We start from the raw sequence: 26815 nt of genomic DNA, 5'->3' as shown, positions 1-26815 counted from the left end.
AGTCTGCTTGTCTTTGGCAAACTGTTTGCAGGCTTTATTGTGCATCATCTTTAGAAGAGGCTTCCTTCTGTGACGACAGCCATGCAGACCATTTTGATGCAGAGTGCGGCGTATGGTCTGAGCACTGACAGGCTGACCTCCCACCCCTTCAACCTCTGCAGCAATGCTGGCAGCACTCATACATCTATTTCCTAAAGACAACCTCTGGATATGATGCGGAGCATGTGCACTCAACCTCTTTGGTCGACCATGGCGAGGCCTGTTCTGAGTGGAACCTGTCCTGTTAAACCACTGTATGGTCTAGGCCACTGTGCTGCAGCTCAGTTTCAGGGCCTTGGCAATCTTTTTTTAGCCTAGGCCATATTTATGTAGAACAACTATTCTTTTTTTCAGATCCTCAGAGAGTTCTTTGCCATGAGGTGCCATGTTGAACTTCCAGTGACCAGTAAGAGAGTGAGAGCAATAACACCCCAAGTTTATCACACCTGCTCCCCATTCACACCTGTGACCTTGTAACACTAACGAGTCACATGACACAGAGGAGGGAAAATGGCTAATTGGACCCAATTTGGACATTTTCACTTAGGGTTGTAATCATTTTTTTTGCCAGCGGTTTAGACATTAATGGCTGTGTTGAGTTATTTTGAGGGGACAGCAAATTTACACTGTTATACAAGCTGTACACTTACTACTTTACATTGTAGCAAAGTGTAATTTCTTCAGTGTTGTCACATGAAAAGATATAATAGGATATTTACAAAAATGTGAGGGGTGTACTCACTTTTGTGAGATAATATATATATATATATATATATATATATATATATATATATATATATATATATATATATATATATTTCTTGGTTTGAGAATTTAAAAATGGCTAGATCCTCCCTATTTAAGTAATTTACATTTACTGAGCTGTCACAAGATCTATAGAGCTTTATCTTGAGGTTATAAAAATGAGCAATACATGTACAGTGCATCCAGAAAGTATTCACAACGTTTCACATTTTCCACATTTTGTTTTGTTACAGTCTTATTCCAAAATGGATTAAATTCATTATTTTCCTCATAATTCTACAAAACAATACCTCATAATGACAACATGAAAGAAGTTTGTTTGAAATCTTTGCAAATTTAAAAAAATAAAAAACAAAACACATCCCATGTATATATGTATTGACAGCCTTTGCTCAATACTTTGTTGAAGCACCTTTGGCACCAATTACAGCCTCAAGTCTTTTTGAGTATGATGCTACAAGCTTGGCACACCTATTTTTGTGTAGTTTCTCCCATTCTTCTTTGCAGAACCCCTGAAGCTGCATCAGGTTGGATGGGGAGCGTCGGTGCACAGCCATTTTCATATCCTTCCAGAGATGTTTAATCGGGTTCAAGTCCAGGCTCTGGCTGGGCCACTCAAGGACATTTACAGAGTTGTCCCATAGCCACTCCTTTGTTATCTTGGCTGTGTGTCTAGGGTCATTGTCCTGTTGGAAGATGAACCTTCGCCCCAGTCGGAGGTCCAGAGCGCTTTGGAGCAGGTTCTAATCAAGGATGTCTCTGTACATTGATGCTTTCATATTTCCCTCGATCCTGACTAGTCTCCCAGTTCCTGCCACTGAAAAATATCCCCACAGCATGATGATGCCACCCCCATGTTTCACTGTAGGGATGGTATTGGCCAGGTGATCAGCAGTGACTGAGGAGTGGCTTCAGTCTGGCCACTCTACCATACAGGCCTGATTAGTGGAGTGCTGCAGAGATGGTTGTTTTTCTGGAAGGTTCTCCTCTCTCTCTCCACAGAGAACTCTATTAGAGTGACCATCGGACTCTTGGTCACGTCCCTGACAAAGGCCCTTCTCTCTTGATTGCTCAGTTTGACCGAGTGGCCTATTCAGGGAAGGTGGTTCCAAACTTCTCTCATTTACAGATGATGGAGGATACTGTGCTCATTTGGAAACTTCAATTCTGCAGACATTTTTCTGTACCTTTCCCCAGATCTTTGCCTCGATACAATGCGGTTTCAGAGGCCTACAGACAATTCCTTGGACTTCATGACTTGGTTTGTGCTCTGACGTGCACTGTTAACTGTGGGACCTTACAGTATATAGACATGTGTGTGATTTTCCAAATCATGTCCAATCAACTGAATTTACCATAGGTGGACTCTAATCAAGTTGTAGACACGTCTCCAAGATAATCAGTGGAAACAGGATGCACCCGAGCTCAATTTTGAGTGTCAATGCAAAGGCTGTGAATACTTATGTCATTTTTTTGTTTTTTATTTTTAATACATTTGCAAAGATTTCAAACTAACGTCTTTCGCATTGTCATTATGGGGTATTGTTTGTAGAATTTTGAGGAAAATTATGAATTTAATCAATTTTGAAATAAGGCTGTAACAGAACAAAATGTGGAAAACGTGAAGTGCTGTGAATACTTTCTGGATGCACTGTACATTTTTGTTTCTCATCACCAAAAACTGTGTGCTCCCTCCCCACCATGTACAGGTTAGCATAGGACAGGGCACATATTATCCCCATCACCATGTTTTGCACTTGGAGGTAGTGGGAGCCAGCAAAAGCAAATTGTTGTATCTTTATCATGTCAGCTGCATGTAAAAAAGTAGACTTTGTTCCAAAAAACATGAAGAATAAATATCTGCAAATGCAAAAAATCTTGGTGATGTATACATTAAGAAGCTAATGATGGATCTTTTTTATGCGTCACAGTAAAAATACCTCAAAATGCCGTAAATCTGCTTTTATATGGAAAAATAAAAATTGGAGATATTTTATGTCTGTGCCGGTATTATTACTCCCCCCTCTTCTTTTGAAATGTGGCTGTTGATAATATTTGCTATAGGGAATAGGAATTGCAAGATATAAATCTTTTGCTCTGACTTCCTACTTTCATTGCGAAGTCTTCCTCTCTAAAGGTAAATTCTAAGGTCAGTTTTATGGTGGTTAGCATATACAGTTTATGTTAAAGGAAATCAGAATACATACCCAATTGCTCCTCATTTAGATCATTTATTTTCATAATATGTATTGCCAAGGGCAGAAGGGCAGGGCTGCTGTTAGAAACCATGGGGCCCCATGCAGCCAACCTGACAGGGCACCCCACAAATAAACACAGTTTACTATGCTTTGCTTATGAATGAACACATTGAGTGATCAGTACTGAGCACTCATTGCGTTCATTCAGGAAAGGAAGAGACTGGACAATGTGACATTTACCTGACCCTTCCCCCACTTTCCACCCTAAAGGCTCCAATTGTGAGCTTGCAGCTGCCGGCTGAAAGGAGAGAAGGGAAACTGGAACCACCGCAGGGGTAGCGTGGGCTGGGTAACAGGGGGAAAGGCATGGTGCATGGGGAGAGTGATCAGTGCAACGGGGGTGTGGCTCTTCCCAGCAGCAGCTGAAAGCTGGCAGAAGGGAGAGGAGAGGAAGCTAGCTTTGAACTGCTGATCACCCTCCCTGCCCAAATATGATTTACCCTGCTGCCTAGGCCCCGTACAGGAGGACTGGTGGTACCCCCTTATCCATGGCACTGGCTAAGGGTATGGTATAAGCTTTTTTCTTACATATATTTTACTAAAAGATTTCCCTTTTCTCTATGCTGAGAGGTATGCAGCTGGCAACATGCTGACTGCAGAAACCATCTACTACAACCACTAGATGGGCAGACATCTGGGATCAGGTGCTTTACCTTCCTAGAACTAGTACCCACATGGACATCCCAGGAAAGTCATTTTTATTAGGTACTCTACATAGGATATAATTCCTGAAAGAATTGCAGTTATGCTATCCATACTCATAATTTTGCAAGCAGTTTCAACCAACTTTTTACAAAAAATTATTGAACAGATTATGACAACATGCCACCATATATGTTGTATAGTTACATATTTATTTAAATTGCAGGTATGATAGTAGGTGTTCATAATTCACTTGGTTGATTTTATTGTTTCAAAGTGGTTAAATTGCTAGACAATAGGCAATTGCTTAGACTTTACATTTTTTTTAGTACATTACTCCAATACATAGTGTAGATAAAATATTTAATATAAAACAAATGACAAAATAACTTGTTTGGGTCCCACCTGCGTTAGTTGTCCGAACCCATCAGGCCAAGAATCTTCCTGATACTTGTCATTAGGATAAGTTTTAATTGGACTTCTATCACCATGTCGGAACACCTAACAAAGAGAAAATATAAAAAAAATCTCAGCACTAAGGTGGATAGACATTATCAAGGGCTGGTAAATATTTGTCAGGGGAATTCAATAAAGCACTTAAGACACTTTTCTGGCAGTATGGCCCCTTTGAAATAGCCTGTGCTAATCTCAAAAAGCCCTGCTGCCAGTTTTGTTAGCTCTACTGATATAAATAAATAAATGAATACTTCTCTGGGTAAACCCGGTATAAATCTAATAGGTTTCTCTTATGCACATAAAGCATTAAGTGCTCTACTGGAGCTAAGACTGGTGAAACAGAGTTGCTACCTTCTTAATAACCCTCAGCTTGCAGGCACGAGCTTCCAGCTAAAAAGGTCTCTGATAATCTTCAATCTTCAGAATATGTAGAAAAAGCTGGTACCCCAGTGAATCAGCTGTAATCAATTGCTCTTTATTGAAGTTTGGGTAATACAGCCATGTACATATCCAATGCGTTTCAGCCATCAGGCCTTAATCATGGCTCAGGTGCTCAACTCCCAGACATGATTTGAAGAAATAAAGAGTTATGGAGCAAATGTTGCCCCTAAATTTAAAAAAGGGGTGCAACCACAAAAGGGGAGCATGCAGCTCTAGCTCTTCATTCCCAGAAAATGGAAAGCTGGAGCTTCATGCTCCGATTTCTCTGCCTGTCCCAGCTCTGCTCAGAGTGGAGGAAGGAGAAAGGTGATAACTCTGCTGTGTCTGCTGTCATTACATAGGCAGAGAGAGGAATAAATTAGTAAAACTTAGCATTGTAAGCAACCCCATTAGTTTTAAATGGTTTGTCTCAATCCTCTTACTGCTACTTTGTCTTGGTCTGTTAAAGGGGGTTGAAAACAGAATTACTAGTTGGATCACCAGGTGAAAATAAAGCCAAAAAGAGAAAACTAATAAATCCACCACATCTAAGATCTGATTAGCTGAAATGTATTCATTTTTTGTTTTGGGGTTTATTACTGCTTTAAATCTCCACTGAGATGTTAGTGTGTTCATTCACTAGGTTTCCAGTTATTTTTCTATCTTATTATATAACAGATTTGTGCTACCTTGTATTGTTTGTGCATTGTGTCTGTGCAGTTGGTGGTAGTTGTATTATTTGGCCAGCTATTGCATTTTTGTTACCATGCATTTTAAACCCAAAAACCAAAAATGTAATATATCACAGCTTACCATTCTTGGATGAGTTTTCTTTTTTTCCCAGGGTATTTTTTACCTTGTAACTTTATCTATTCTGTTTTTGGTAGGATACATTTTATGTTTGCTTTTTCTGACTTGTTTCACGCTTAACAAAAGGTGCTTTAAAGTGGAACTTCACTCACAAACATTTATTATTTTTAATCCTCATGCTGCTAGCATTAGTAATTAGATAGGAAAGTATATCATATTTACTTGTTTTAAACTTGTTTTTAAATTTCTTCAGTTATTTCCTGATTTCTTATCTAGACAAATTATGTCATATGTTTCAGGAGTCTTCAGGAGGGGAGGAGGGGTTTTCTCAGCTAAGCACACCTCTCCTGCATGCATGCTTGAGCTAAGGGCAGATGGATTCCAGGAAGTAAATGCTACATGAATCATTTGCCCTTACTCAAGATGGCCACAGCCAGAAATGATAGGGGGTTGTTTTTCTTTCACTCAAATTTTATTATATAGAAATAACAAGTAAAAATACACTGTTTCATGTCAAAAGGTTTGTGCAAAAATACAGAAGGAGTTTTTTTCTCTGTAAAGTTGTAACATTCAACAGTAACATAGGTGTAAAGGACCCTTGGTCCTAAACATTGTCCTATCAGTATGTAATTAATTAACAGAACCTTGTATGGAGATGCGATGCGCTTTGTTTTGTGAAAAAGACTATGAACTAGGGGCCCTTAAGCTATAGAGAGCAGTATAGTTGTCCTCAGGACCAAAAATATGTAATACTCTTGCTCGAGGGCAGAAAAAGAGAAAAGGGCTATGTTTTGGCAGAAAGAAGAAAAAGGGAGAAAAAGAGAAAGATTAAAAAAAAAAATAAAGGAGGGGGGGTATCAGAGGTTCACTTTGGGTCGGGATCCCTGGATTACAAACCATACAGAGTTTCGTGTGAACTGCTTTGGGCCAACGGGCCGGAAATGGAACTCTGTGAGTGACTGCCCGAAAAAAGTGGGTGATGGCTTAAAAGTTTTTTTGGTGGGGGGTGCCCTGGTGCCAGGGACACCTGAAGAAACCACAAACCTCTACAGGACTGATGTGTTGCTCAGGCTCGGGCAACTAAATTCCTGTTGGGAGAAAAAACTGGGTGCTGAAGGTTGTGGGTGTAGAAGATACCGCAAGCGCCAGTTTTTTTGGGACTGTCAATAGATAGTCAGTGGCAGGGTTCAGGGTAACCTTGGAGGAGTGATGCTGAGCACTGGGTCAAGACTGAAGATGGAAGAAAATGTTTCTAATAAGTAACATACAGTTGTTGCCCACATTGTGCAATGGTGGGTTAATCCTATGGAGACAGGTAAATTCGCTTAAAATATGTACGTATTTAGATCCAAACTAATAAGGTGCACTGTGTTTCACAAAACACGGTGAGACACCCGCATGGGATCTGGCTGACACAGCACCTGGAACACTGGAATACAGCACCACTGTCATTTTGAATTAACAGAAACAACTTAATATATAGTCTTTGATCTCAATTGTCACTTTATTTGCACTATTTGCACACACTTGTTGGCATGCTATATAATTAGCACTTCCCTGAAGGACAGGGACCACGGTAATATCCCAACTAATTAAAGTATCACATTCAAGCACTATTTGATTTGCACATGAATTAGTCATTTGGGGCATCACCCATCTGCAGCGCAAATACCAGAATAGCACAAACTAGCACTTTATATAACACAGTTTAATTATTGTTTTATGTACAGCACTGTTTAACCAGCACTTTAAAGTGGTAAGCATCAGTGTATAGACAAACATTGTATACATTTTTTAAAGTTTAGCACCACAGCACTTTTGTGAAACACAGTACACCTTATTAGTTTGGATCTAAATACGTTGTCATGAACTTGCAATAGTGTTTGGCAGCTTACCTGTTCCTTAATGTCTGTATTAGAGGTCAGACTTCACTTCTAGTTCCTTTTTATCACCTCTCCTTCCTGTTCCTGCCCCACCCCAGGTCATCACAGGAAGTCTATATTAACCAGTGCACTGCAGGTCTGCTTTGCTCTTCAACAGTGTTTGTTTCCTGTTTCCTGTCTGCCGTGTGCTTGATCTACCTTTCTGTGTACCGACTTTGGCTTGTCTCTAACTATTCCTGTTTGCCTGTTACCCTGACCTTTGGCCTGTCCCTTGGTTACCCTCGTCTGCCTGTTCCCCCGACCTCGGCTTACCCATCACCATTCCGTGTGTCCTGAGTGGCTGCTTCCCTTCTTTCCCTACGGAGCGTGACCCGGGGGACCCCAGGGGCCGCGACCTGGGCCCAGCTGCAGCCAAGTCCATCCTCACCACTAGAGGCTCTGGTGAACACCTGCTGGGTCTTAGACTCCGCGCCCTGGGGAATCTTGGGCTCACGTTCCGGTCCATCCACAGCAGACTGCTATCGGGTTCACTACCTTGTGCTGCACCCCTGCCTCCAACAGGGTGCAGTTGTCACCTGGCCACTGGTGACCTGTACATATTTTAAGCAAATTTATCTGTCTGCATAGGATTAACCCACCACTGCACTATGTGGGCAACAACTGTATGTTATTTATTAGAAACACTTTCTAATAATTTCCAGTACATTTACAAACTCCCTCTTATTAGTTCAGAGTTTGTGTCCACTCACCAGTGCAGAGTTTGCCCAGTGGGGCTGAATTGCCTTAAATGCACTCAACATGTATTATACTGTACAGATCTCTATTTTCATGTAATTTATTCATGTATATTTGTTCTTTCCCCTTTCCCCCCTTTTCCAGGTTTGTGGGATACTCCGTGTAAATTTGTGTAGGGGCGGCTGCCCCAGAGCCAATAGGGACATGGCTTGTTTTGGTGGGGGGTAGATGTAGCACCCTCCTAGGTAGGGCCTAGGTAGGGCCTAGGTAGGTAAAAGCCTAGTGTCTATCTGCTTATTAGGGGAGCCAGATTGTTAGTTAGGCCTGTTGCATGTGTCCATGTATGATTCATCTGGCCTGAGGGAGTGTCCCCACTAGGGGGGGGCTGTTGGACAGTGGAGGAAACCCAGCCAGTGACACACAGGCTTTTGTAACTATCCCAGTTGGTTGGCACAAACAGTGGTGCATCCTGGGATATGTTATAAAAGCCAAGGGCACATGTGACAGGGTGTCTTTGGGTGGGAAGCCAGATCCCAGAAGGAGGGTGACAGTTGTCTCTCTTTCTGATGCATTAAAAATTTTAATGTCAACATTGAGAAGTGAAATTGGGCGAAAGTTGGTCCAGGTTTGGGTGTCCTTATCCGGCTTAGGGAGCATCACAATAGAGGCCTGTAGCATAGTTTTGGGTAAGGTTTCATCCTGCTTGAGGTTATTGAAAAGGGAAGTAAGATGCGGAACTGCGACATCTGATAATTTTTTATAGAAAAGGGCCATGAATCTGTCCGGGCCTGGGCGTTAATAGGCTTTAAGGTCTTTGATAACCTGTCTCACTTTCTGCGATATCGGCACCTAAAGCTTCCCGATGGTCAGGGTTTAGAGACGGCAATGTTTTTTCGTTAAGAAAAGAGGTAAGATCTGAGCGAGACATGTTTTTCGGAGAAGAATAGTTTCGATAGGTGGTGCCGAAATTTGTCCAGGATCTTGACCGGGTTAGACGTTCAAACTTGAAATCTGGTTCTGAGAGAGAGGGCGGGCTGTCTGGGGACAAAAGATTTCAGTTTATTTGCCAACATGGTGCCAGGTTTATTGCCTTTAGCATAGAATTTTCGTTTGGTCCATCTCAAGTGGCGTTCTGCTCTCTTGGTCAGGCAAAGATTTAGGTCCCCCTGGAGCATATCTACTTCAACTTGCTTGTGGCAACATTCAGCTCGGATTCCAATCGGGAAATCTGCGTCTGTCTCTCTCTGTTCCGGTAGTAAGCGTATTGGATTAAATGGCCCTAAATTACCGCCTTATAGGCTTCCCACAGGGTAACCAGGGACTGGACTGAGCCTGTATTCAGTTGAAAATATTCCGCTAAACAGTCTTAAGTCAGGTTTTTCTAAAGTGATTTCTCAACAAAATAAAGCAGAGACATGGATGGATGAATATTAAAAATTAAATATATGCTGCTTTTGGTTGGAGGTTGGCTCAGATGCAGAGAGGATCTGCTTTAACTTTCTTGCTGATGACTCAAATACATGGTCAGTAAGTATTAAAATGTAGTCATTCTGTTTGTGAGTTCAGCACCGGTTGAATAATGTTGACAGAAGAGACTTTCACTTTCAGGTTTCACTCTATCCTTCCTCAGTGTCCTAAACAATATGGGATTAAATATGGCCATTACATCATGAGGTTGATAACAGCAAGTGCTGATCTTCCTTGTCTGTTGGTGGTCAAAGATAATAGCTGATACCTAGATCATGCACACATAACCTAAGGCAGGCCATAAAATACGCAAATTTATTTTCCTGCAGCCACTATTTTCCCATCAACACAAGCAGTTCTGACAGGGGAATTCCTCCTGCCGCAACATTTGTTTTCTCCTACCAGCCTGCCAGGTTTACTTGTGATTATCGCTAGCAGCTGCTATAGCCACTGGCAATAATCACTGTCTTCTCCTGCCGCTCCCCTGTCGAGCTGCTAGCAATAATCGCAAGTAAACCTGGCAGACTGGTTGTACCCAAGTTGATCAATCAATCAATCAGGTATATTTAGTCTGCTGAACTGACCGATATTGGAACCGTCTATGGCCAGCCTTAGACAAGGTGAGTTACGTGTGCAGACTTGAATTATACACTTACAGTATATTATATCCAAATAAAAAGAAGGTCAATTTTTACTCTAGCCTGTGCTCATTCGGGGAAAAAAATGGAAAATTGACCGAAATTTACCCTGAACCAGCTGTTTGAAGTGAGTACATTTTAGGGCAAAATTATGGCTTTTACACTGGCGGCCAGATAGCGCGCCCCCACCCCCCAGCCATCTACCGGAATTCTAACATTACAATCTGACAAGGCTGTACACATGCAATTTTAACTCGAGTTTGAAAGGCAGCAACGCAACTTACCTATTGAGATCAATGGAGCTGCACCACAACTGCAAGCTCGTAGCCCTGCCGCAATGTGAAAAGCACCTCCTGCACCTCCTGAACAACTGCCAGCTACTACTATGCTGCCCTTTGAAAAGCAGTTCAGCACAGATCACCTTTCAGAGAGTAGACTGTCTAAAAGAGCTCTTATTCCTTTTCCCTCCCCACCACACAGTCTTTCAATAGAGGTAAAACCGGTAAAACAAATCTGTATTGTTCAGCAATAAACTGAGACTGCTCATGATTGTTTTGTTAATTTTTTTAAAAACTCTAAATTAGCTCAGCAAACAACTTGAAACTAATCCGACCAGTTTGCTATGTGACAAGCAGCCAAGATGCAGAAAAATACAATTTTCTTGTAAATTACAGATTACTATCTAACTATTTGCATTAGATGGAAGACAAAAAAAAAAATTAAAATAATAAGAAAAAATAATTCTTAACCAAGCAATACACCTTAAAAAATCAAACAAATTACAATGTCTTCAGCAACACCAACATTTAATATTGTACTTGTAAAAGAAAAGTTATATTTGTCAAGAGAAATTCCAATAAAGGTTGAATGATCTACCTATAAAGTTGGGGCAAAACTGGGAACATTTGCTTCCTGGATCAGAATATACTACCAATGGCCGGTTGACATACCCTGTATTTATAACTTGCAGTTAGGCTGCACCCAGTCCTAGGGCAAGGTCATCCAACGCCCAGAGCAACAATGCCAAACTGCACCCCCCTTAGGGTCACCCTGTATTTATAACTTAGGTGAATGATGTGTGCATTTTGCAGTGAATGAACAGCAAACATGATCTGGTGGATCCTCTTTGGAAAGAGGGTTTACCATGTTGAAATCAATAAAAGCAAAGTAGCATGAACATTTTGTTTAATGCTCAGCTATGTAAATTAGAAAATACACAGATATCTGTAATTTCACAAAAGTTTTTATATGCCTAGAGTCACATAATTAATCTACAAGACAACCTGGTCAGACGCCTAAGATATTCCAAAGGCCCAGCTTAAGTCCCATCTCTGAAAATTCTGCCCTGCTGGGACAAGGTCATCCAACGCCCAGAGCAACGATGCCAAACTTCGCCCCCCCCCCTTCCCTTAGGGTTAGGGTCAGGGCCCTCCCCTTGTTCCAACCCAGGCTGCACCCATACAACAAGAGTTAACTACGCATTTAGGTCTAGGGGAGAGTAAGGACTCTTTCAGACTGGGGGTAATGCTTTCTGCCCTCTGATAAGTGATCTGCGGTGAATCACTTTTCAGAGGACAGTATAACAGTAGCTGGCAGACATCCAGGAGGCGTATTTTTTTTATGTTCTTTTACATGGCCAATGGCAATTTTACATTGCAGGACTGTACTGCAACTGCAAACCACATGTTTGGCTCACGGCTGCAGTGTAGCCCCACTGATCTCAATGGGTGAGTTTGGCAAGCTGTGTCGCCTGTAAAATCTGCAGCTCGAGTTGAAAATGCTGCGAAGCAAAGCATCATGGCCACGGCAACTGTACAGCCCTGTCAGGCTGTAATGTTATAATTCTGATATGTGGAAAAATCATGGCTAGGATGCCTGTTTTACTGCCCTCCCCTGTGCACTAGTGTGAAAAAGCCCTAAATGCACTTTTACTTACCTGATTCTCCGCTGCTCCCCAGCAGTTGGCACTCCCCCAGATAGGTGGTGGAGTGTCCCACAGTGTCCTCACATCCATTGCAGTGCTATGGACCTTGAATTGGCCTTAATGATTTCCCCGCGTCTGTCACTTACAAGGCAGGATGAACTTGTAGGCAGTTGTTATCTGATGGAGCAGCCATGCCAGTACAGACAGCGCAAATGTGGCGGCGTCTATGTTCCTACTGAAATCCCTATTAAAGTCAAGGGATGGTGGGGGGTAAAATTATTGTCTTGCTTAGGGGCCCTTTCTCTCCTAATCTATCTCTGTATAAGGCCACAGATTGGAAAGTTTCTGTAATTTGTACATCCTCTAAACCAGTGTTTCTCAACCTTTTTACAGTCAGGCACCCTTGAAAAGTATTTTCAGTCTTGAGGCACCCCATGTCCAAGGCTTGGTTCACGTTACTGTATGCCGCCGAACACGCCCAAAATCGCGCTCGTTCCTGACATACAGACAAATGCTCTGCTCTTTAGGGGTGGCATTAATTCTTAATGGTATCCCACACATTGGCAATTGTGGGGTGTTTTTTTTGGGGCGCCATTTAAAAAAAAGGGCCAAGGACTTATTTTCTGCATTTCTGGGGGTAGGGAAGCCCATTGAAATGAATAGGCTGCCCTACATGCAGCACATGTCACATTGGAGGGGCGGTAAAAACACAAGGTTGAGCTGTTTTTACCACCCCCAACTTCTCACCCTTTAGCTGCAGAGGCAACAGCTGGGGTGTACACATGCTGTGGCTTCAGTTGGAGGTATACCCAGGGTGAATGGGGCTGCACTGCAACTCCCCACTACACACACATACACATATTTATACTAGAGATCGACCGATTATCGGCAAAGCAGATATATCGAGGGCAGATATGGACTTTCCCCGATATATCGGAATCTGTTTTTTTTTTTTACCGATATTGCCGATATTTTCGTGACGTCATTCCGTATGTTGCGTGCACACATTCTGCCTTCTAACAGCACCTTCCACGCCCGCGTGGCCCGTACGTGACGCCATTTCACAGCGCGCACTGCACTTAAGACCGCCTCCCACAGCCTCGTGTTACAGCCAGATGCAGTCCAGTCCGGTCACGCTGCCAGCCATCCATTCACCCACAGGCCCTGGTCTCAGCCTCCCACCACAACAGGATGCCAGCCCAGCGAGCAAGCAACCAGCTACCCAGATGACACCAAGCCAGCCACCCGCAGCCACCCGCCACTGTGACCAGTGTTCCAGCAAGCCAGCAGCAGCTACCCGCCACAACAGGCCAGGGTGAGTGAGTGAGTGACACCAAGCCAGCCACCCATACAACAACAGGGTGACCCCAAGCCAGCCCCCCACTACAGTGTTTCAGCAAGCCAACCACCCACCACAGTGTTCCGGCAAGCCAGCCACTCACCACAGTGTTCCTGCAAGCCAGCCACCCACCCACCCACCACAGTGTTCCTGCAAGCCAGCCACCCACCAGTGTTCCTGCAAGCCAGCCAGCCACCACAGTGTTCCTGCAAGCCAGCCACCCATAACAGGCTGACACCCAGCAAGCCAACCAGGCACCACAGAGACTGTTCCTGCAAGCCAGCCACCCACCACAGTACAGCGTTCCTGCAAGCCAGTCACCCATAAGAGGGTGACACCAATCCAGCCAGCCACCACAGTGTTCCTGCAAGCCAGCCACCCATAACAGGCTGACGCCAGGCAAGCCAACCAGGCACCACAGAGACTGTTCCTGCAAGCCAGCCAGCCACCACAGTGTTCCTGCAAGCCATCCAGCCACCACAGTGTTCCTGCAAGCCAGCCACTTATAAGAGGGTGACACCAATCCAGCCAGCCACCACAGTGTTCCTGCAAGCCAGCCACCCATAAGAGGGTGACACCAATCCAGCCAGCCACCACAGTGTTCCTGCAAGCCAGCCACCTATAACAGGGTGACACCAAGCCATTCAACCAGCCACCATAGACTGTTCCAGAAAGCCAGTCACCAATAACAACGTGACACCATTTACCAAGCCAGCCAGCCACCCATCCATAACAGGGTGACACCACCAAGCCAGCCAACCAGCCACCACACCACACCACACCACAGACTGTTCCTGAAAGCCAGCCACCAATAACAAGGTGACACCAGTCACCAAGCCAGCCAGCCACCCATAACAGGATGACACCAAGCCAGCCAGCCACCACAGTGTTCCTGCAAGCCAGCCAGCCACCACATTGTTCCTGCACGCCAGCCACCCAGAACAGGGTGACACCAGACCAGCCCCACTGCCAGGCGTCAGCCACCACCAACCCACAACAGGGTGCCAGTGCCCGCATCAGCAGCAACTTCAGCAAGCCATTTCTTTAAACTATTTTGTGTCTTTCAGGTTTAAATGGAGATGGATGAGGAGAGAAAGAGTAAAAGTGTGGTCTGGGACTATTTCTCGTATCAACCATCTCCAGGAAAAGCAGCAGTGTGCAACACACGTACAAGCAACATAAGCATGGGATCAGTAACTGTAAAAAAACAAAAATACCTCAAATTTTTGGGCCCTTCTAAGAGTTTATCATATTGAATTGTATCATGCAGCACAGAAAAAACAAAATGAATATCAATGTGATTTTGAAATACCTCCTCCACTATCCCAGGCAGCAATAACAGATATGTTTGTGAAAAAAACAGATGCCACTGTCTAGATTCAGATGGAAGATCCCAACTGCTGGACAGAGTAATCACAAAGATGATTGTCACTGATAACCAGCCATTTACAATGGTGTCTGACTCAGGATTTAAGCGGTTGATGTCCATGGTTGAGCCAAGCTACACACTGAAGAGTGAGAAGTATTATCGAACCAAAATGCTGGCAAAGCTACACCAAAAGGTAGTTCACAAAGTAAAGGCTATGCTGCAACCAGAGAATGCTGGCAACTGGCTCTCATTAACGACGGACTGCTGGTCACAAACCGAGTCCGAGTCACTACTCATTCTTACATGCCACTTCATTGACAGCGGATGGACAAAAAGGCAATTGGTGTTGAATACAAAAGTGATGCAAGGATCCCACACAGCTGAGTACAGTAGAGAAATGTTTCTAGGCATGCTTGAAGAATGGGGCATCAACAAAGACCGAGTGATGCTTGCGCAACTTAGAAACAGCAAAGTGGAGCAAGTTGAGCAAACATGCCTAAAGGAGTGAGGCTCGCTGATGCGTCAGACCTCTGTGTCATCATGGCACACAACAGCCTCCAACTTTCAAATGATAGTCTGTCAAGCCAAAGAGCTTTGCTTGATATATGTTTTGAGAAGCATGAAGAGATTAAACATGTTGTGCTTGCAAGTCTTTTGAATCCTCGATACAAGAACCATGCTTTCTCTTCTGATAATGTATTGGCTAAGGGGAAACAATCCAAACAGGGAAGACCGCTCTAGGTGAGGCTGGAATCAGGTGCCGGTCGGATCCGTAATCCAGGATAGCTTCATACAACAAAAGGAATGACCGCACTTCCGATGAGTTTCAAAAAGGAGTGTCTTTATTCCACATCAATCGGCAAATACAGATACACACTGTGAGTGCAGGACAATCGGTGGACGCGTTTCACGACTGGATGTGTCGCTTATTCATCACCAAGTTCACTCTGGATGTGCATCGGCCATATATACACCCCATACATACAGCTGGCAACAATTGGAGTCATCAAACTAGTTGTTCCTCCCCTTGGTCAGCTGTTGGGAATCCATAGCTAGATTGCACAGACAGAGTGATCCCAACAAATCCAAACTTCAAAACACTTGTGCAAAAAACATTTTACATATATAAATGTCAATCAAAATGAATATCCATAGTGGTAAGTGCTCAAGTAAAGAAAAATAGAAAAACATCAATAATGAAAACATATTCAGTGTATGTGTACGTTTATCATATATATAATAAAAAGAGAATGTATGTGTATATGGGGTATGAATAAAAAGAATATGTATTGAAGACCTTGTGAATAGCCATAAAATAAAAGTAAATTAAAAAAGTATAAAGTGATAATAATATATTGTTATAAATAATAATAATGATGATAATGTGACGTGTCACAAGAAAATTCTTGATGTTTAAAGAAGCCGTTTAACCGGCCAAGAAGAAACATATGTAGTGTATTAAAAAACGGAGCAATATAATTATAAAATATATAAAAAGTATATGAAAAATATAGAGAGCTCCAATCAGTGATTTCTACCCAACAATCATAGATAGAACAATACAGTGATATATCTTTGATGAAAAATTGTATATAAATTGCCGCTTCGATATCTATAGGATACATTTTCTATAAAACATTTACAAATAGTGAAACACTAATAAACCTTGTATAAGAAAAAATCACAAGTATGTGAATCATATATAAAAAATTATTGTTTCCATATATCAATGGATATACATGATTCACCATAAAGAGTATAACATGTATAAAATATAATGCGATGCACAGTGACATAGTTTATATTCTTCTTTGGTTGTGTAAACAGCGATAAATAACAATCAATGTAGACACATTGTAACAACCTGTTGCTGTTTTGAAGAATGTTGCAAATGTCAGTGTGCATCTCCTTTTTCATAGGCAAAATTTCTCATCTGGTGTTAAAACCACAAAACCTCTATTTGGAAGAAAGTTTTACAAAAAAGACGACCAAAAAGAGGGAGGGGGGATTGTTGGGAAAAAGAAAAAACGAAATACAAAACAAGGAAAATCGGGTATAGATAGCTATATGTCAATAGGCTAGATTGGCTAAAATTAGCTCTCCATTTTAATTAATCAGCCATATTTATAGGAGACCCGATATGTTAAAATCGGCCGGTCTATGGGTGAATGTGGGAGTATTATCTCATCTAAATAGGTCTAGGCACTCAAAAATATTTTGATTATTGTGTTATTTAGTTTTTATTACTATTATAATCTATTTTGTCGCTCTGAATGCTGACCTCATCCACAAATCCCAGAGGCAGGGAAAGGAAGATTTGGGAACGAACCTCCAATGTAGTATAATAATTATGTATTATAATACTAAAGATTTATGTCAATACAGATCTATGTCTATACAGATGGCTCCAGCACTCTAGATAGAATATATCTGATATTCCATTGCTTACATGTGCACATCATATGGAGTCCGGAGCTCTATCTGTAATTCTCACAGATCTTGAGAAAAAACTTTTTTGGTGCCTTTTAAGCTCATATATGTGTACATTCAGACTAAAATGAAAAAATGAAAAATGGTCTCAAATGTTAATTACAGGGAAAACATTTCCTTATATATTTTTACTGGATGTTTTATGAGTTTTATCAAAGTTTCATTTTATGAAAAATGGTCTCAAATGTTTATTACAGGGAAAATATTCCTTTATATATTTTTACTTTTACATATTTTTACTGGATGTTCTATGAGCTTTATCAAAGTAGGGAAATATTTATGATCGTTTTTCTGGATCAATATTATACTGGTATCCTTTCCCTGCCTCTGGGATTTGTGGATGAGGTCAGCATTCAGAGCGACAAAATAGATTATAATAGTAATAAAAACTAAATAACACAATAATCAAAATATTTTTGAGTGCCTAGACCTATTTAGATGAGATAATACTCCCACATTCACCCATAGACCGGCCGATTTTAACATATCGGGTCTCCTATAAATATGGCTGATTAATTAAAATGGAGAGCTAATTTTAGCCAATCTAGCCTATTGACATATAGCTATCTATACCCGATTTTCCTTGTTTTGTATTTCGTTTTTTCTTTTTCCCAACAATCCCCCCTCCCTCTTTTTGGTCGTCTTTTTTGTAAAACTTTCTTCCAAATAGAGGTTTTGTGGTTTTAACACCAGATGAGAAATTTTGCCTATGAAAAAGGAGATGCACACTGACATTTGCAACATTCTTCAAAACAGCAACAGGTTGTTACAATGTGTCTACATTGATTGTTATTTATCGCTGTTTACACAACCAAAGAAGAATATAAACTATGTCACTGTGCATCGCATTATATTTTATACATGTTATACTCTTTATGGTGAATCATGTATATCCATTGATATATGGAAACAATAATTTTTTATATATGATTCACATACTTGTGATTTTTTCTTATACAAGGTTTATTAGTGTTTCACTATTTGTAAATGTTTTATAGAAAATGTATCCTATAGATATCGAAGCGGCAATTTATATACAATTTTTCATCAAAGATATATCACTGTATTGTTCTATCTATGATTGTTGGGTAGAAATCACTGATTGGAGCTCTCTATATTTTTCATATACTTTTTATATATTTTATAATTATATTGCTCCGTTTTTTAATACACTACATATGTTTCTTCTTGGCCGGTTAAACGGCTTCTTTAAACATCAAGAATTTTCTTGTGACACGTCACATTATCATCATTATTATTATTTATAACAATATATTATTATCACTTTATACTTTTTTAATTTACTTTTATTTTATGGCTATTCACAAGGTCTTCAATACATATTCTTTTTATTCATACCCCATATACACATACATTCTCTTTTTATTATATATATGATAAACGTACACATACACTGAATATGTTTTCATTATTGATGTTTTTCTATTTTTCTTTACTTGAGCACTTACCACTATGGATATTCATTTTGATTGACATTTATATATGTAAAATGTTTTTTGCACAAGTGTTTTGAAGTTTGGATTTGTTGGGATCACTCTGTCTGTGCAATCTAGCTATGGATTCCCAACAGCTGACCAAGGGGAGGAACAACTAGTTTGATGACTCCAATTGTTGCCAGCTGTATGTATGGGGTGTATATATGGCCGATGCACATCCAGAGTGAACTTGGTGATGAATAAGCGACACATCCAGTCGTGAAACGCGTCCACCGATTGTCCTGCACTCACAGTGTGTATCTGTATTTGCCGATTGATGTGGAATAAAGACACTCCTTTTTGAAACTCATCGGAAGTGCGGTCATTCCTTTTGTTGTATAAGGGGAAACAATGGCTGACAGAAGATACGGAGGTGCAGGAGGTTCCTGCCCAAAAGAAAAGTCCAGAACACTACTTTTATGAAGAGCAGCATGCTGAAAAAAACAGACAAATGTCTAAAAATACATCAACGAACAGAAGAGAATCTGCTTCATTGTCGTCAAATTGAAATTTTCTGTGTTTTATTGGGGCCTCATGCAAAGGATTCAATTTCTTCTGAATCTGCAACGATGAGCCTGGATGATAAACTTCATCTCTATTTGAAAGAAGCCGTAATTGACAGAAGACGTCATCCTCTTCAGTGGTGGATAGAAAATTGAGGCACGCTACAAAAGACTTGCTTCCAATGCTAGAAGATACCTCTCTTTCTCTGCTCCTCGGTCCTCCACTCCTGAGCATGTTTACAAAGTTGCAGCATTGTTTGAACAAAACAGAAGACCTTTAACAGGTGGTCATGGACATGCTGAAATGTTCCGCTTTCTGCATTATAATATTGTTCTACTTAACTGGGAGTATTGAAAAGAGTAGTGTCCACTCCACTCCACTGTCTAGCTGTTGCCTACCTTTTTTTCTAGCAGTTTTGCACTGACTGCTGTAGTTGCAGTGAGTGGCCTACTGCAGAGGTAGTCCTCTGACTTCAATCCAATCCACTGTCTAGATGTTGCCTAGCTTTTTTCTAGCAGTTTTGCACTGACTGCTGTGGTTGCAGTGAGTGCCCTACTGCAGATGTAGTCCGCTGAGTGACTCCAATCCACTGTCTAGCTATTGCCTAGCTTTTTTCTAGCAATTTTGCACTGACTGCTGTAGTTGCAGTGAGTGCCCTACTGCAGAGGTAATCCGCTGAGTGACTCCAATCCACTGTCTAGCTGTTGCCTAGCTTTTTTTCTAGCAGTTTTGCACTGACTGCTGTAGTTGCAGTGAGTGGCCTACTGCAGAGGTAGTTCACTGAGTGACTCCAATCCACTGTCTAGCTGTTGCTTAGCTTTTTTCGAGCAGTTTTGCACTGACTGAACTGCATTAGTTGCAGTCAGTGCCTTACTGCAGAGGGTAGTCCTCCACTGACTCCAGTCCAGTCCAATCCACTGTGACATTGTGTAGCTGTTGCCTTGCTCTTTTTCTAGCAGTTTTGCACTGACTGCACTGCATTAGTGGCAGTCAGTGCCTTACTGCAGAGGGTAGTAGTCCTCCACTGACTCCAGTCCAACCAATCCACTGTGTATGTGTATTTTGTGTAGCTGTTGTTGTTGCCTAGCTTTTTTTCTAGCTGTTTTGCACTGAATGCACTGCAGTAACATACTGCAGTGTGTGAGTCCACTACTGCAGCACCTTTATCATAAAAGTGCTGCAGTAGTGGACTCACACACAGCAATATGTTACTGCAGTGCAGTCAGTTTTATGCATTAATACACAATCAGATGATGTGAAATGCCAATGTCCAACTCCTTGCAATTGAAGTTTTCCTATAATTTTTTATGCAGTTAAGGTGTAAAGAACGAGCACCTAATTTTAATAAATAAAGATTAACATGTTTTAAGAGATTTCTGTTGTATTTTGTGTTTTTTTGGGGTAATTTTTACATGTGTGAAAATATCGGCAAATATTGGCTGATCCTGATATGCGATCGGCAAAATATCGGTATCGGCAACGAAAAAACGATATCGGTCGATCACTAATATATACACACACACATACATATATACACACACACATACATACACACACACACACACACACACACACACACACACACACATATATATATATATATATATATATATATATATACACAGTATATACACAGTATATATATATATACGTATATATATATATATATATATATATATACATATACACACACACACACAACCCATGTTGTTTCTCAGTCCGCATGGGATGCCCTGTCTACATTAATCTGGCCCTGAATCCGGGGACAAAACCGGGGACAGACTTGGACCAAAGACAGTGTCCTCAATCCGGGGACTGTCCCCAGAAACTGGGGATGTCTGGTCACCCTAGTGTAGGACCCACTGATAATGGGGTACTTTGACGCAGTGGTGGGCTTAAGCACGATATGGCCATATAGTGTGACCAAATCCCCATTTTTCTCATTTTGATCAGGTCTCGGTAGCCTTGTAATATTTGAAAGTTACTCCTTTTGTATGTGTGCGCCATCCTCTGTAGTTACAGAATATACTGTATGCATATTGGTCTTTATAGCAGCACCAGCTTTAGCAATTCATGTTTAGGGTGTGCCCCCCCCCAACCCTTTGTCTGTTTGTTACACATTAAGTCCTGAGCAGACTCCTGGTGTAGAACACCCCACTCTCCCACACCAGTACTTCGTTATCAGTGTCCACTAGTAAGCAGATATAGGAGGAGTCCCTGTATAGTGTAGTTTAAGCAGTGTTTTCTGCAGCTAGCACATTTCTCCCATGTAAGGAGTAAGTATCTCCCATGGTTAAGAGAGGTGGGATTTATCCTTCATTTTATGGATAGTGTTGGACCTACTGATAATGGGGTACTTTGACGCAGTGGTGGGCTTAAGCGCGATATGGCCATATAGTGTGACCAAATCCCCATTTTTCTCATTTTGATCAGGTCTCAGTAGCCTTGTAATATTTGAAAGTTACTCCTTTTGTATGTGTGCGCTATCCTTTGTAGTTATATATATATACACACACACACATACATGTACATATATACACACATACATATACAGTATACTTACAAACACACACATGTACACACACACACACACACACATAAAGCCATTTTTTGCTGAGGCTGAGGGAGCTCCCTCACAGTGCCAATGTACAGTTCATCAGGAGATCGGGTTCATCTGATAGCCCATCTCTCCCATGATTCAGCAGCACACCTGAGAAAGAGAGCAGGGGGGACAGGGCTGAGCCGCGGTTCTATGTGTCTTACGGATGCATAGAGCAGTGGCTCGGGAGTGAGCACGCAGCAGTGCCCCCAGAGCAAGCAGCTTTATCTAGGGGCACTAGGGGCTTTAGCCAGGAGCGCCCGTGAGGGACCTGAAAAGAAGTGGTTTTGGGGTGCTGTGTGTAAAACCCCTGCACAGAGCAGGTAAGTATAACATGTTTGTTATTTTAGTATTACTTTAACAATACTCATTTGTGGTGCGGTTTTAAAGCGCCAAAAACGCATGTCAACCAATTGTGCATAGGGCTTTTTTATTGCTCATTAAACGCTTATTAACTGCACCTATTAATGTGCATTAACCCTATAGGCGCCTTTGAGAAGAGTCAGTATTTTGAGCAAGTGTGAACAAGCCCTTAAAGTGGTTGTAAACCATTACATATTCCCAGTGAAGTGACTGGCCTTAGGTGATATACAGAAATTAAATAAATCCTCCTACAAAAATTATACCTGTCTCTTTGCAGCCATCTCTTCTCTACATCTGTTCAAAGTGCTGAATTTATGAAGCTTGTCTGAGAGTAAAAAAGAAAAGTGGCAGAGAGCTGAAGTTACACTCTACTGAGATCAGTGAGGAGAGGTCGGAGAGCTGATTGGAGGAAAGGGACACACACCCCTTGACGCAGGTCCCTCCCAGTCACTATTTTTCTCTTGGTGTCATGAAAACTTGACTCATGCAGATAGCAGAGGAACAAGGCAGCAGACAGAAAAGACACTCAATGCTCTTGACTGAGACATGTACACACTATACAGGGATATGCTTTGTTCATATTTCATGTCTGAGATTTACAATCACTTTAAGAATACCTGTCAAGTATGAAAAATTAAGGCTGACATTGCTGAGCTCTTTTTAAAACAAGATATTGAAGTGGCTTGAATACTGACCCTCTGGGTTGAGAGAGAACTAAGAGGCAGACCAGAAAATTAAAGTGTTCATATCTGCATGCTTGTTCCAGGTCAGTAATTTAAGGTAAAAAAGTAAATGTAAACATGATAGGACAGAAATAGTATTTCCTCTATGACAGGTTTTCTTTTCAGCAGTGACAAGTTACATAGTTACATAGTTAGTGAGGCTGAAAAAAGACACAAGTCCATCCAGTTCAACCTATGATGTGTGTGTGTGTTTGCTTTTAACCGTACATTGTATACCCCTGTATGTTGTGGTCTTTAAGGTGTCCATCCAATAGTTTTTTGAAACTATCAAGGCTCCCCGCTGATACGACTGCTTGCGGAATTGAATTCCACATCCTTACCGCTCTTACAGTGAAGAACCCCTTACGCATTTTAAGGTTAAACCGCCTTTCCTCAAGTTTTAGTGAGTGGCCACGTGTCTTATTGTATTCCCTTACTCTGAATAGTTTGTTCCTTATGCTAGGGTCGCCAGTACAGTATTTGTACATTGATATCATATCCCCCCTCAATCGTCTCTTCTCCAGAGAGAATAAGTTCAGTGCTTGTAGTCTTTCCTCATAGCTGATGTCCTCCATTCCCCTAATTATTTTTGTTGCCCTTCTCTGGACTTTCTCCAGTTCCAGCACATCCTTCCTGAGGACCGGTGCCCAGAACTGGACAGCATACTCCAGATGTGGCCGGACCAGAGTTTTGTAGAGTGGAAGAATAATCTCTTTATTTCTGGAGTGAATCCCCTTTTTTATACAACCCAGTATTCTGTTGGCTTTGCTTGCAGCGGCTTGGCATTGCATGCCACTTCCAAGCCTGTTGTCTACCAGTACCCCCAGGTCCCTTTCCATCCTAGACTCACCCAGAGGTTCCCCCCCTAGTGAGTAGCTTGCTTTCTGGTTACTGGCCCCCAAGTGCATTACTTTACATTTTTCTACATTAAATCTCATCTGCCATGTAGTTGCCCACCCCGTTATTTTGTTCAGGTCTGCTTGCAAGATTTCCACATCCTGCATAGAAGATATTGGCATGCCTAATTTAGTATCATCTGCAAATACTGAGATTGTACTAGATATCCCCTCCTCTAGATCATTTATGAATAAATTAAACAGGATTGGTCCCAGGACAGAACCCTGGGGGACCCCACTTTCCACACCCGCCCAATCAGAGTACTCCCCATTAATCACCACCGTCTGGACTCTCCCCTGGAGCCAGTTCTCTATCCAGGTACTCACCTTATGGTCCATACCTACCTTCCTTAGTTTGTACAGTAAGCGTTTGTGGGGAACGGTGTCAAAGGCCTTTGCAAAGTCCAGATACACCACATCCACAGGATACCTTTATCTAAGTGGCAGCTCACTTCATCGTAGAAGGTTAATAGATTGGTTTGGCATGAACGATTTTTCATGAATCCATGCTGATTACTACTTATAATACCGTTTTCATTACTAAAGTCTTGTATGTGGTCCCTTATCATCCCCTCCAAAATTTTGCAGACTACTGATGTTAGGCTGACCGGCCTATAGTTACCCGGGATATATCTCGGCCCCTTTTTAAATATTGGTACCACGTTGGCTTTTTTCCAATCAGCTGGCACCATACCTGTCTGTAAACTATCCTTAAAGATCAAGAATAATGGTCTGGCAATCACCTGGCTGAGCTCATTAAGAACCTTTGGGTGCAAGCCATCCGGTCCCGGGGATTTATTTATGTTAAGTTTCTCTAGTTTAGCTCTTAGTCTATCCTCTGTTAGCCATGGCGGCACTTCCTGAGGTGTATTATTTAGTTCGGCCTTACAAGCGGGGTTCGTGTAGCCCCCCGATTCCTTTGTGAAGACTGAAGAAAAGAAATTATTTAACACTTCCGCCTTTTCTCTGTCCTCAGTGGCCATTTTTCCTTTATCATCTTTTATGGGGCCAATGTGTTCTGGCCTCGCTTTCTTACTGTTTATATACTTAAAGAACTTCTTGGGGTTCTTTTTACTCTCCTCCGCTATATGTCTCTCGTGTTCTATTTTAGCCGCCCTGATTTCATCTTTACATTTCTTATTACACTCTTTGTAATGCTTAAATGCTGCCAATGACCCCTCAGTCTTGTATTTTTTGAAGGCCTTTTCTTTAGCTCTAATATACATTTTTATGTTGGAGTTTAGCCACCCAGGGTTTAGTTTTGCTCTTTTAAATTTATTTCCCTGTGGAATGCACTGGCCCACCCCCTTGTTAAGTATGCTCTTGAAGCACTCCCATTTTTCCTCCGTGTTCTTTGTTCCCAGGGTTCTATCCCATTTGATATTTTCTAGCAGCGAGCGCAGTTTAGGGAAATTGGCTCTTTTGAAATTCAGTGTCCTTATATTACCCTTGTGTTTCCTATTACTGTAATTAATACTGAAACCAATTGACCTATGGTCACTGCTCCCTAAGTTGTCCCGTATTTCTATATCCGTGAGCAGGTCTGTATTGTTGGTAATCAGTAGGTCAAGTACCGCATTGTTTCTTGTCGGTGCATTCACCATCTGACCCATGAAATTGTCCTGCAAAACATTTAGGAACTGCCGAGCCTTGGCTGAATGCGCGGTTCCTTCTGCCCAGTCTATATCAGGATAATTAAAGTCCCCCATTATAATGACATTTCCCATCCTTGCTGCCAATCCTATCTGTAACATGAGGTCCACCTCACCCTCCTCCCTCTGGTTTGGGGGCCTATAGCATACGCCCAATATTACCTTCCCCACCGTGCCTTCCCTTTGAAGCTCTACCCATAGGGATTCTGCTTCGTCCATAGCTCCATTATTAATATCATCCCTCATATTTACCTGTATACTGTTCTTAATATACAAACATACCCCTCCCCCTTTTTTACCCTCTCTATCTCTGCGATAAAGGGAATACCCCTGAATGGTCGCCATCCAGTCATGAGAGCTGTCAAACCAAGTCTCAGTTATCCCCACAAAATCTAAGTCCTCCTCAAACATCAGCAGCTCCAGCTCTCCCATCTTGTTGGCCAGGCTTCTGGCATTGGTATATAAGCCTCGTAATTTTGATGTTTTTAGGCTGCTCTCTTGATTTTTCCCCGTACCCACCCTGGGTATAGGAGCTCCGAACACCCTACCGCTAATGCCCCCATTTCTGCCCTCTGAAACTTGCTTTCCACTGGCTAATTCTACATCTGTACCCTCCCCCCCATTCCCTAGTTTAAAAGTGTCGGTTGTCATCAGGCCCGGACTGGGACAAAAAATAGGCCCAGGCATTTTAGGCTGAGCAGCCCATTTATGTTTTTTTTTTTAAAACAAATTGACCAATGATGACCAACTACCGGTTTCTCTATGTTTTTTAGTTATATTTAGCCTGCACACCCATGCGATCCGATTCTGCAAATCGCACTGTGTTTTGAAAACCGATTGCGGGGTGTCATTAACCTTACATACACTCCACAATCCGTTTGCATGGACGGGTTGCTATTTAGATGCAGTCCGCATTTGGTGTGAACCCAAGCTAAGAGATAACAGGTAATTTTAGGGTACATTAAAAATATATTACCCAATTTTTGGGTAAAATATAAAAGATGAGTTTGTGTCAAGTAAATAAATACCCAACATGTCAAACCTTAAGACTATGCATGCCCGAAAATAGCAACACAGTTCAGTACCCTATATTTTCCATAGGAAAGCTATTAAAGATCATAGAGGTCATCAGTTCAGAGTTAACCATGAATAATGATCCTATAATTATTGCTCTCATTCCAGTGTGCAGGGTGATATATTACACATGTAGTAAAATCAAGGTTTTTGTTCACAGGCGTCCCCAAAATGTGTATGTAGTTTCTTATGGTATTGGTGGGATAGGGGTGACATCAGTAGCAGTGGTGGTAGTGGGGATAGGGATGACATCAGTAGTGGTGGTAGGATAGGG

At 41.8% G+C, this 26815-nt stretch overlaps 1 protein-coding gene across 1 annotated transcript in view; it reads right to left on the bottom strand.

Moving 5' to 3' along the window:
- The window catches only part of LOC309556067 (prostatic acid phosphatase-like), a 163292-nt gene that overhangs the window by 102889 nt on the left and 33588 nt on the right, over window positions 1-26815 (bottom strand). Inside the window, exon 2 of the mRNA XM_082258379.1 lies at window positions 4110-4205. Coding sequence (XP_082114505.1) covers window positions 4110-4205 — 96 coding nt within the window. The remainder of the gene's footprint in view (window positions 1-4109; window positions 4206-26815) is intronic.

This window comes from Pelophylax lessonae (genome assembly GCF_965119305.1).
Source record: "Pelophylax lessonae genome assembly, chromosome: 5".
NCBI lineage: Eukaryota > Metazoa > Chordata > Amphibia > Anura > Ranidae > Pelophylax > Pelophylax lessonae.
This window is presented reverse-complemented; position numbering and strand designations above follow the sequence as displayed.